This window comes from Erigeron canadensis, chromosome 9 (assembly GCF_010389155.1).
Source record: "Erigeron canadensis isolate Cc75 chromosome 9, C_canadensis_v1, whole genome shotgun sequence".
Taxonomy (NCBI): Eukaryota; Viridiplantae; Streptophyta; class Magnoliopsida; order Asterales; family Asteraceae; genus Erigeron; species Erigeron canadensis.
Genome location: NC_057769.1, coordinates 14442288 through 14455805, shown reverse-complemented (window position 1 = coordinate 14455805; position 13518 = coordinate 14442288). Strand labels below are relative to the sequence as shown.

General features: G+C 32.4%; 1 protein-coding gene across 2 annotated transcripts; it reads right to left on the bottom strand.

Annotated features, from left to right (window-relative positions):
* Positions 1 to 3029: 3029 nt before the first annotated feature.
* Positions 3030 to 9014, bottom strand: LOC122582521 (organic cation/carnitine transporter 7). Of its 2 annotated transcripts, XM_043754924.1 has the most exons (7): positions 8878 to 9014; positions 7669 to 7869; positions 6488 to 6756; positions 5619 to 5856; positions 4719 to 5244; positions 3948 to 4150; positions 3030 to 3556 (listed from the first exon to the last, which is right to left on the bottom strand). In XM_043754924.1, the coding sequence occupies exons 2-7, from the start codon at positions 7729 to 7731 to the stop codon at positions 3308 to 3310; spliced, it is 1548 nt and encodes a 515-aa protein (XP_043610859.1). In that variant the 5' UTR covers positions 7732 to 7869; positions 8878 to 9014; the 3' UTR covers positions 3030 to 3307. The 2 variants fall into 2 exon arrangements, with proteins under 2 accessions (XP_043610859.1, XP_043610860.1); XM_043754925.1 differs by lacking the exon at positions 7669 to 7869.
* Between the last annotated feature and the right edge of the window lie 4504 nt (positions 9015 to 13518).

The following is a 13518-nucleotide window of genomic DNA, read 5'->3' as shown; positions in this document are numbered from 1 at the left end:
CCATAACTTCTTGTGTTTAACCGTCTTGAGAGATTCAGAAAATTCTTAGCTCATAGGGGAGATGAGGATGATCCGAGTTGCAAAAGTGATTAATGCTTAAGGTTTGGAATGATAACGATCCAGCTCATGATTCCGTTGCAGCCCGATACATTGGTGAGCTATAGAATTTGTCCAAGTTGTTGCTTTTGCTCAAGGGGAGTCAGAGAAGGCTAGATCGAGTACAGTGACTCCTAGTACTTATGAGGCAGATGGATTCTCAAGATCCCAATCTTAAGACAGTTTATAGTTATTGGTGCTGATGCGTAACTTGAAGTAACTTTAGAGGTGATTAATGCTTTTAGCAAGTTTTTTTTATATAGCGTGCAGATCACCGTTTTGATCTATAGTGAATGAGATCCGAGATATGTGAAAAGTTGGATTCTGTTGTGACAAAGTGTTAGGATATTGCTTGTGACGTACACGATCAAGAGATAAAAATATTCATGCTTAATATTTTTATTTGATGACTATGTACAAGTGAGAGATTCGTGGAGAAGTGCAATATACTACAATCTGGTTTATCTAGTATACTTGTAGATTTCCATTAATCATTATGTTACAATTTTTTGAATCTGATCAAACTTTTGAAGTGTACAGGTTCAACAAGTGTGCAGGACCAACGTGTATGTAGTACCATTGAGGTTGTTTGTTCAGGTAACCCCGACCATCAGGTCAGAATAGTTAAGGGGAGTCTGTTAATGCAGGTTCATTTTAACGTGAGATATCTGATATAGATCCGATATCATTAGTTAAGGGGGAGTCTCTTACTGCAGGTTTTTTATAACTAATGAATATCGAAGCTTAACAGAATAGATTGCAATGGTCAAGGGGGAGTCTGTTAGTTCATGTTTTGTGTCCGTCGCAATGCAATTCTGGGGATTGAGTTAGATGGTCACCAAGTTAATGTGAACTTAAATAAATGATTATCAGTTATATTATGGTTAGACTTTACATGAGTTGATAGAGTCTAATGGTGCAGAGAGTTTAAGGTGTAGAGAATTTAAGCAGAGAATTTATATTGTCACAAAGAGTTTATGAAGCAAAGAGTTTAATATGACTAAATTGTTTCACAGAGAGTTTAGTTAATGGCCGAAATTTATAACTAAAATTGCACAGAGTTTAGCAAGTATATGAAGTACAGAATTTGTGTCATGCTAACTAAATTCTACGAATGGACAGAGAGTTTATGAGTGGGCTCAATATGGGTTGTGTAAATGTTTAGCCCATCATAGTACATAATTTGTTATGACTATATAAACAGATAACCCTAAACAATGAGGAAGGTTTTTCGGTCATACAATACACAGTCGAGAGTTTTGAGCAGAGAACTGATTTCATTGTGTGTGTTCTATTGATTATTCTAGCCTAGAAACAAAGTGCATCTTGCAGATTGTTTGGAGGCTATTCGTTTGTGTTATTGCGTATTGATAATATTGATTAAACAAATATAATCAAAGTTATCTTGAGAGGATTTCGCACTCTCAACATAACCATACAATCTCGTTAATGATCTATACGTTATCGGGACTCTCAACTAGCAATGCTAAGCTGGGGGGCTTGATGATATACCCTCCCTTAAGCCGGCTTAAGGTTAATATCCATTAACTTGGCCGGAACCTAATTCACCAAATAGGTTTAGGAATAATATACATTGAAATGACCAGAGCCTATTTCACCAAATAAGCTTAAGGGTAACATCCACTTATTGGGTCGGAGCCTATTTCACCAATTAGGGCCCGAACACACCGCCAGAGGTACGCCAAAATGCTTAACAAGCCCACGGATTCACCAAGACATCTGTACTATGAATGACGTATGCTTGGAGGCAAGACGTATGCTTGGAGGCAAAACTCAGACCTTTTGTCTTCACTCGACAATAAGACGAAGTTTGTTAAACCATAAGCCACACCGAATAACGGCCTCTGACTAACAAACGTCATGCTAAAGGGGACCAATTTCTCGATCCTTCCTTTAGGCCCTATAAATATTCCCAACTTATATTCTAAAGAGATTAATGAAAAACACACATAAACACCTCTCAAATACACTTGGTGACATGAAGCAACTGTGACACTTCACACCAAATGGGAATCGCCAACAAGTCTAAACATTTTATCTTCATTTCCAATACGAAATTAACCCACGGTAATTTAAGGATAACTTTACCCTTAAACATCACTCAGCTTCTGTAACAGTTTCTAAAGGATTTTTGCAAGCAAAACTTAAGGTTTTTCAAACTAAAAGGGGTGATGATTTTGCTCAAAACCTTACTTTGATTCCATACCTTCAACTCTTCAAGTCTTTTTGTGTTTAATTTGAATTATGATCATAAACTGGCATTGTTATTGTTATAGTGCTTGTCAACTCTTTTTACAAAAATACACATGAAAGCTTATAAAAACATTTTTATTTTCGTTAAACCTTGTTTATATATATGAGGTTAACATGTTGGAATTATCTTAAATTTCAGGGTACTAAAGTTGCTAGCACGCTCCTAATGAGAAACATTATGAAATCACACTCATGCTTGTGACTTCGAATGTCACGGTGTCATCGTGGAACTTCCCAGTGAAATGCACTTATAGTTTCAGTATTTAATATCATAGTAGAACTATGGGCTTCAATGATTATTGTATCTAAGTGGGTCGTTATATGGGATGTAATATTCTAACACCTTGTTAGTTGTTATTAGTGAAAGCATTTTTTTCCCCCAAAAATAAAAGATAAATATAAAGCATTTTTTAGAAGTATCGACGTTTCAAAAGACTCTGAAATAAGTGATGATACGATGGTTTGGTTTCTCAAGGTAATTGTTTCAAATTAAGAACATTCTACTTTCTTTGAAAATATCCCCTACCAATCCCCTAATTAGTACATGATGACATTTGCAATCAACTCGTTCTCTTTTCTTATCTCTATCATTTAATTTAATTTTGCTTTGCGAGTTTTGTTAAACACTATTATTGTTAAAACAATATAAAAGGACGAAATGCAAATGGATTTTCTTAATAATACTAGTAAATTATAACGTAGGATACAACCTTTTTACTATTTTGACATATTACATTACAATAAAATTAATAATAATGAGATGATGTCTTGTGATAATAATAGATAAATGAACTGATGTCTAGTAATGAGACGTATACCCCGTACGGGGTGTGTTTTTTCTTTTCCTACCATTCATTTTTCCACTAACAGAAAAAAAATGTAGTGTCTGATGTCATGGGTCAAAGACACTCATTCTACAACGAGATCGGTTGATGTTTCACGCTGCTACTGTACTCACCTTTTCTGGAGCAGTAGCATCAGTGAGCTCACGACCACTTGTTTCAAATGGAAAAAGTAGCACACAAACACCTGAAACAAAAATAACAAACTCGAAAAGTAGGATCGCTGAAGTCTGATGACATCCATGTATTAAACCAACTGCTACCAGAGGACAGATCATTCCACCTATTCGTCCCACCGAGCTGCCCACACCGACACCTGTTGTTCTCACCGATGTTGGATATATCTGCAACAAATGCAGTTACGAACTTATGAGTTGAATGTTCTACTTCAAGACTAAGTTATATGTACGTTAGATGTGGCAACTGGAAGGGTCAGATGAGTTGAGTATTGGGTTTGGGTTGAAACAGGAATTTTCATACACGGTAACCAGATATGAGTTTTCTCCAAGATAATTGAACTTATGTAAAATTACAAAAAGATATATTTACTATTAAAAAAGAAAAGAGTTCGGGATTCAGACAACTATTTTCTATTAATGCATAAGACCTCCAAAAGTGTTCTATTAGAAAGTTGCATAGTAATAATTGAAAACGGGGACAAAAAGGTTATTTGGTCAACGCATCCAAAAAATAATCCATATTCAAAAAAAAAAGATTTCACGTTTAAAAACTTGCCTCGGGGGCGTAGATGTAAACCACCGTGAAGGTAGTGGTGATGCATATCCGAGCCATAAACAGAAGACCAGTGGTCACAGCTTGAGGTTGATGGAATACCAAAGGCAGCAAGAAAATACAGCAGAGGAAGAACATTGTTGACATTGAGCGCTTACGACCAAGCTTATCGATTGTAAATGCTGATATTAGAAGTCCCGGGAACTCTTGAAGCAAATCAAAGGTAAATGTACTCAGCCATCTTCCACAATACAAGCACATATTAAACTGTAACAACATTTCCATGATCAACATGGTATATAAAACTAGAGGAGGCAACTTATACCCATTAAGGTTACTTGTCCACGATTAAATTTATTTCAAACACTAGAAATAAATATTAGTCATGGTATGTTAAGTAATTTGTGCACAAATCACTTCCCTTTACTTATATATGGGTGGACTAAGGGTATTGTATTTCTAGAGAGTAAAACTAGAATTTTTCTTGAAACAATTCAAGTCGTGAAAGTTTCCTAAAGTACATTTATATAACCTAAAACCACCTAAATTAAACTTATTCAAAAAATTAGACTAGTATTGAAACAAATGTAGCTTTGTGTATTCGACACACTAACTGTTTATGTAACATTTATAAAAATTTAGACAATCTTATTAGGTTCAACCCAAACCGGCATTCCACCCAAAATTGCTATTGTGACCCAAACCCGTTTGCCAAACCTCGGGCCTGCTTTCCCACTTCTTATAAAACGAAATCGAAGAAATGCGTAAGCATACCAGCAAAACTAGTGATGAAAACATCTTTATAGCTAACTTCCTCATGTTGAGGTTGATATTCAGTTGGCCCACAAGTATTACGCCCATTATGCAACTCTGTAGTAAGAAGAACCAGGCCGTAATACGAGAAAGCATTCCCAAAGAAAACCACCCATAAAAGTAGGGTCGGCTTGATTAATTCAGGTGAAAAGAGCAGAGCAAAGGTCGAGGCATCTTTTTTACTATGGTCAGTGATTTCAGGCCTTTCATCAGTGAATTTATTTTGGGGGAGTAGATGTGCATCTTCTGATTCAGTTGATTTTTCATTTAACTCGATTTCGTGATCAGAAACAAGAATGCCAGGTGGAAGTGGCTGCCCGTTAGTTTTGGCAACTTTTTCTAAGATTATAAACGCTTCAGTTGTCCTTCCTTTTAAGCATAAATATCTTGGAGATTCAGGGACTGCCCGATAGAAAAGAAGCAACAATAATGAAGGAAGAGATGAGAATGCAAGTAACCATCTCCATCCCAATGTTGGCATCACAAACTACAACAGAACAGAGAATATATCAGATAAGACTAAAATAAGAATTATGTCGGCATAAAGTTACAGGCGGCAATTTAACCCACTTACATGCAATGATGCAAATAGGTTGGTTCGAAATGTATAGGATATATTAGGGTCAAATAGGATCTATAAACATTATATGGGTTTAACGGGTCAAAGGTCCCTAAACATGACGTCCTATATTGCAATGTCATTTTGTTTGAAAGTATAACATTATAATTTCATTACAAAAAAAAATTTAAAAAATTCAGTACAAAGTAATTCAAATATATAAACCCTGAAAAGTGTTGCAAGTAGACCCAGCCCTGATCTGTCTGTACATAAAAGCTATCCATTTTATAACTGAAACATACCCATGCCACCGAAGCCTCAAAAATAGTTCCGACAGTCCAAAAAGCAGAAAATACGACCATCCAGGTGCCTCTGCTAGGAGCAGGGATGAACTCTAGAAACCAAGAAGAGAGTACAGGCCCACCTCCCAGACCAATGCCAACAAGACAGCGAAGAATAAGTAGAAAATAATAGTTGGGGGCTAAAGCACTAAGAAAACCAGCAGTGGAAGTAACTGTTGCAGTAATAAGGAATCCTTTCCTGTATAAAAAAGAGAACCAGGATATCAGTAATATATACATATACTAATGTCATTTTTCCCTACATATATATAATATATATATATATATTGAGTAAAGCTAAATTTGGTAAATTATAGCGGTGTATTCTCAAGAATATTTTGATGGTTGCCAATGATGTTAGAACAAAATTAAGATAACTAATGCTCTTATAAAAGTAACCTAATGGATTCAATGTGATAATTATAGGTGGGCAGGTGGCAAATTGGGTAAGGCATCTAAACAGTAAGTTTTTAGTGAGTCAAAACTGTTCATTTTGGGTTAATCCATAACACTTCCTTGTTCACCTTTATATTTTTTTCATAAACAATAATTCATTAAGTATGATTGCAAACTAATGTTAATGGCTGAATAAAGCATATTTGGAGGGTCCAAAAATTAGAATCACACTATAGTAAAGGCGTAAAGCTGTCATCCAGTTGACCTTTTTCATTCTAAAGTAATATTTTTGTTTGGCCCATTTGGTAAAATAAACATATTGACCTTTTCATAGATAAGTATATTGGTAAAAATTTCTAACTCCATGGATACATTAAGAGTTAGGCGCAATTAGGATATAGTATAATGAATGGAATAATGGATAGAGATTATACCGCCTTCCATGTTTATCCGAAACAACACCCCACGAATAAGCTCCAACTAACATGCCAGCAAAGACCACACTGGTTATCATGCTCTCTTCATGAGAGGAAAGATTCCATGCAGCCTGAACTGCTGGTCCCACAAAAGAAAGAAGCATCATCTCCATGGCTTCTGAAATCCAACCCATCCCTGCATACGCAAGGACAAGAATTTGGAATTTCCCAAAGCCAACAGTTGTAAGTGCATCATCCACCGTGTAGGTTCGGCTCTCATCACTCATCTACTCAACCATTATAACATATAATTTGAATCCATAAGTTAACAATGTATCTAAGAGAAACAAATCCATGATTTGATGTAATAAATCAATAATTTAACATGTACGTAAATGTAAAACCATATATATATCAGGAAGAAAAGTGGAAACAAAGCAACTAATTTACCAGTTTAAATTTAAAAATTAGATTAAATTAAAGTGCCATCAAGTCACAAAATTTACTGAACAGTACTTCTAAAGGAAAAATGAAACAATGATGAGCATAAATTCATAGTTTGAATGATCGAAGCTTTAATTTAATAAAGATTGTAAATGATTAAAGACATTTAAGATATGACTGACTAAGAGCAGGTCAGAATTGATAAAATGTGATATATATATATATACTGAACAAATACAAATGTTACAGGAAACCAAAATAGAGGATAATAAAAATAATAATAAACGGTAGATTGATAGGAACCGTAATAAAAATAATAATAATAATAACAATCATTTATGATATGAACCTAAGCTTTTCAGTGCATATAAAGGCATGATCAAGGAAACACATGTCCAGAGCTTAAAAAACACACAAGTATTATTCAGCATGAGTTATTTTATGTTTGTTACATGATTATATATCCCCAATTTGTCATATTTCACGTTATTATAATCTAAAAAAGATGCAAATATTACAAAAAAAAAAAAAAAAAAAAAAAAAAAAAGGGAATAGAAGATATGCGATAGTATGCTAATTTGGATAAACAATAACATGAGGCTGTTAAGGACACGATTGAATGTTAAATGATATTTGCAGATATTTCTTTGATTTACTAAAATGGGAACCAACTATTAAAATATTTTCGATTCTGTTCACATGTTTGCCTCTAACTACGATTTGTGAAATAAATAGCAACAGATGCATTTTGTTACCACATTAGAACTTGGAGTCCTTTTAAGAATTTGAGTGGAAGAAAAGCTGATATTCTTTCTCATAGTGCAGACTGAATGTACGAACTTATGCGAAAAACATGGGAACACTTGGTATGCCCTGGTCCAAATAGGCCCATCCCAGAGACAAATAAGAATATCACAAGACTTCGCCGTAAGCTTTCAATATCGACATGTTGCAACCTTTTAGTTGAGCCATTGTACCATGCAATGCCAAATTCAACATTTTAGCATCCAACTTGTAAGATGACAAAAATGATGTGGAAGTAACAAACTTTACAACTTGTATACTCTTAACTTTCAACATAAGCGAATCCAAAATTTTCTACTAAGGGTATTCCCCGCTATAACAAATTGCCATTTATTCTATCTCTTATAAAGTGTACACTACCATATATATATATATAATATACATATATACAATATATTCCATGTTATGCTAATGCGCACCTAATCTTTAATGTAGGTCCAGCCACGTCACTACAACATCAAAACATAGATTGAATGTTTTCTTCTTTTTCGGGGTGTTTGACTTGGCTTATTTTGAAGGTTCTAGGGTTAGGTTTATCTTTGATAAGCTCATTTTTTATGTTTACTTTTGGGCTTATAAGCATATCATGACTTAAAATTAAATGATAAGCTTATAAGCCAAATAATGAGCTTATCAAAGATCGGCCAAACGCAAAGCTATACACATGTAGAACAAGGACCAACTAATTGCTTCATGATCAAACTCTGCACCTCACGTCAAATCATTCTTAACTAACTATATAAGTTAATGATAATAATAAATATAAGAATAAATCATGTCGAAGATGCATAATTTATACAACTACGATAACCTGATACTTGTCTTAACAATCAAAAGACATTATTATATTTTCTTGCATAATTCATGATGAATGCGCAAAATATGGGGTGTTTTTATAACATTTATTTCTCAAATTACAAAATCCGAACTAAACACAAAAAATAACAGAATGCTGATTTAGGGGAATTTATTGTACTGCGAAAGAAATGGGTTTCCAAGTAGAATACATTGGAATTATATAAAACCCCAAATCTTAATCAAGAAACGCATACATATACATATTTATTATTATTATAATCGTATATATAATTAGGGAATAATTGATAAATTATGAGTATTAGTAAAACAAAAAGATGAAAGATTTACATAAGAATCTGAACCTTGGAGAGGAGAGGAGAGGAGAGCAGAACAGGATATTATCAACCAAGAAAATGTAGATCGAATGTTGTTGTTCTTTCTTGGATTTGTTTTGACTTTTTTTGAAGACCTTCCTTCCATGAATGTTGCGACCATCTAGGAAATCTATACTTTTCTTATACGACTAGTTTTTTTTTTTTTTTTTTTTTTTTATCTTCTTTCTAAGGGAAAATTGAGTATCTTAAGGAAAAAAATTTTAAAAAATAATTTTTTAATATTTTGAATAAATGTTTAGATACTATATTTTTTTAAGCTTTAAAAAAAATGATATGTGAAGGTTTATTTAACTTAAATGTCTAACAGTTTTATATTCCTTTTTCATTATTTAATTTATATTTTTTATTTTCATCTTTACTTTTACAAGCATAGTAGCTCTACAATACGACGGTTGTGGCGTCAATGGATGGCGGTGGTGGTGATAACGGTGTGATTATTCATGTAATGGTCAATTCTTTTTTAGTCATTAAATGCTGAATGTATTAAGTTGTTGAATGTATAAATAATATATGTATGTATTAAGTAAAAAAAAATAGGTAATTGACGATTATTTTTGTTTATTAAATTAAAAAACGAACATGAAATTTGACTGAATGCATTAAGTTTTTAAGTATTAAGTCTATTAAATAAAAAAAACGAGGCAATTGATGCGAAGAAAGTAGTGTGTTATTTTAAGGGTTAAAAGATATATATGTTATAAATAATTTCAATAAGAATGTTATAAGTATATTAAATAAAAATATTTAATTTAATGAACAAATGAGAGATGTAGTTTATATTTATGGTATATCTTGTGTATAAATTGAACATGTGTTGAAAGTTAAGGATATTTTAGGTTTTTAAAGATAAAAAATTGAAAAAAAGAAATAGTTTGTTTTTATAAAAGAATATTTTATATAAGACAAATTATCTTATCATTTTTCAACTTTCAGCCGCTTAAAATTTCTACCCACCTTTCTCCTTTATTTACTAACTAGTCTTCAGGCTCATCCGATAGATGGATAGTCTCACTATATATATATATATATATATATATTTAAATAATAAATAACGTGAAAAACAACAAAACAAATTTAAAAGAATAAACTTTTTTGTAGTAGAAGAATAAACCATAATAAAACTAAATGAAATGAAATGAAATGAAAAATAACAATAATATAACAACTGAATAGCAAATAATAAACCAACACAAACCAAATACCAAAAATAAAATTAAACTGATTTAAGAAAAATTGTATGTGATTTTTTTTTGAGAAATTTACTAAACTTGATTTGTTTATTAAAGATATGAAGGAGAGAATTAATATGAATGATAATGATTAATAAAAAATTTAGGTTGTATATATAATAACTTTAATAACTTTTTAATAAGAGTAATTGGATGGTAATTGTATATCTATTTATTGGGAGAGTTTTAAGGATATTATATGTTTTTAAATTTTAAAAAGATATGTTTTGATAGAAAAAAGGTTTATGATAAAGTTATAAATATAATTATTTATTTAATATTTAAATAAGAAATTAAAAAAAAAACTAGGAAAGGGGGAGAGCTCTAAAGTAATTAGGAAAGAGTTTTAAGCATAAAAAGAGCTTTAAGGGGTGCCAAGTGTACCCCCAACTTCCTATTTTAGTAATAATATAGATTTAAATATCTCTACCTAAATTATAAGGAAAAATTCATAAAAAAGTAACATTTTTAAACCGATTTCCTATTAAAAGGAAACTATTTAATTTTCGTTTATTTAAAGGATCACATTTTCAAAAATTTCACTATAAAGAGAACGTTGTTAGTTTTTTAACGTTAATCTTTCGTTAAGTGTCACGTCGCCACTGTCACGTCATCAAAATTGTTTACATGGCCTTAAAATTTGACTGAAAATATATATATATGTGTGTGTGTGTGTGTGTTTTTTTTTATACACAGACACATTCAAATTGTGAAATTTTTAGTCAAAACTTTCTTTATACACAAAAAAAAAGAAAAAAACACACACACATATAATTTACAAAACACAAAAACACATTCAAAATTACCCGTTATACACAAAAACATATATATATATATATATATATTTTCAGTCAAAATCAGAGGCCACGTAAGCAATTTTGATGACATGGTAGTGGTGACGTAACACTTAACGGAGGACTAACGTTAAAAACTAATAATGTTCCCTTTTATTGCGAAATTTTTAGAGATGACATCCTTTAAATAGACGAAACTAAATAAGTTCACTTTCATAGGAATATGTGTAAAGATGTTACTTTTTTATGGATATTTTTCCTAATTATATATCCCCACCTAATATAACTATAAGGCTATGATACTCCTAATGAAATTACTTACAACAATTATCCCGCAACTCTTAAAATAACTACACCACCCTATTTAAATCAATTACATTTACATTAATAACCATGAGGCCGTCATCCACCATCATTGCTACTGCATTGCACGGGTACTCGTCTAGCCATCTAGTTTAAGGAAAAGCAAACTATATATCCTACCGAAAAACCGTCTAACCAACACAAACACAAAATATCCAAAAATAAAAATTGAATACCAAGAAGGTTCCATAAGTGGTAAAACACCCTTATATTTGGAGACATAAGTTAAGAGTTCTATCCTCATGTCTTGCAAAGTTGTGTGCCCTTTTTGGTGAAAATAGTATAATGTTAAATGGGAGTTACAATAACGGCTGCAAATCAAGTCCTTTTCTCTAACAGGAAGTTAGGTCCTTTTTTAGTGAAAATAGTCCCTCTCGTTTAATACTCTTGCAATAGTACGAGCACTAATGGTCATTAAATTTTGTTTGGGTGCTAAATGGGAGTTACAATAACGGTTACAAATCAGGTAAAAACAAAAAAAAACAAATCAAGTCTTTTCTCTAATAGGAAATTAGGTCCCTTTTTGTATCGAGTGTTAACGATCGTTAGATGCTATTTGAGTGTCCAACGAGCTGCTGCTCAGGTCCATTTTTTCTAAAAGGCGTTATACTATATAGTATTTGTGTCAGATTGGTATTGGACTATTTTCTATCTGTCACCAAAATTTACAAAAGGGCGTGAGCTTGTATTTCTTTTTCGTTTTTACTTTTGCCTTATACTTTTAGCTAAAGTATTTGTTCTTTCAGTCGTTTTATTGGTTGATTTACAACTTGTTATACAAAGTTTATATGATATATGCATTCATTTGTCTTTTATTTTCTATAATGATTTATATGGTACTTTTCAATTTTTTATTTTTTTCCTGGTTTCAAATGTAATAGTATAACTAGCTATTAAGTGACGAAACGAGTTGTAATGAAGTGCAAGGGCCTAGATGTAAAGTTTTGATAGTTGTTCCACTACATATAGGACCCTATGCACGACCATACAGCTGAGAAATCAGATCTAATCCCTAAAAAAATCTTACTGATGTGTTCATGATTATACATATTTCCACATCGCGAATAATCCATTTTTAGAGTTAATTATGAGTTAAATGCACCAACATTCGATACTTTCACAGTGTTTGTATGATTTCAGGTTCCAGGAGTGCATATTGGTTAGAAATGGGTTTTAGACGACTTCTGGATTCATATAGAAGGTTCGAGGATGAGTTCGTGCGAAGAACGAGTGAAAAATACAAATTTGGTGATTTCTGAAGCCATATGCGACGCACAAAATGAGAGAATTCGAGACAGAAGCTACTGGACAGTTCTATGCGGCGCATGGGAGAACCATGCGGCGCATATCGGGCACCCAAAATTCAGTAAACTTAATCTATGTGGCGCATGGATATTCCATGCGGCGCATGTTAAGTCGGTAGATTTGGAACTTTCCTAAACCCTATAAATAGAAGACCAAAACCCCACCATTCAACATCTTATCACATTTTTACGAAAATAGGGTTATTTTAGAGGGTTTTGCAACAACTTTCACGTCCTCAAAGGCTAAGGAGTTGTTTGTGAGATCCAAGACTTTCGATTACGTTTTCTTTGCTTTCTAGTTAGATCAAACACATTGGTACACTATGTTTCTCTTTTCAATTACTTTTTGTGTTCTGTTTTTTACTATGAGTAGCTAAATATTTCATCATCTACTGAGATGAAGTGATATTATTGAATGATGCCTGCATGATTTATAACATTCAAGACGATTTGATTTAACGTTATGTCGTGATCTTAGCTTATTAATTCTTTACCGTTTATCTTTTAATTTCGGGTAGATCTTGCTAAAATCTCAGTGGTAACATGGGTTGGGTAAGAGATATTTCAATTGCTTAGGTATAAGTAATTGCTTTTATGACGGGTACGGTAAAAAGAAATCAATCAGTAATAAGAATTAACGGGTTAATGGTTAGGTATAATCAATAGGCATAATTGTTATCTTAATAATCAAAACAATTAGTTAAGTAGAGAAGTTATAAGAGGCGTCTCAGGGTACCGGTCTTAAGTAATGGATCTAGTTGATTAAGGGGATTAGATAAAGTAACAAACTTGACGGGTACGGAGTGAGTCTTTGTTTGATTCTCGATTATAAGTCATCATATTTGAATTGGTCTTTCAATTAAAGTGCAACCTGAATTTGGTATATCATGGAGTCGAAGTAGATGACCTTTTAATATT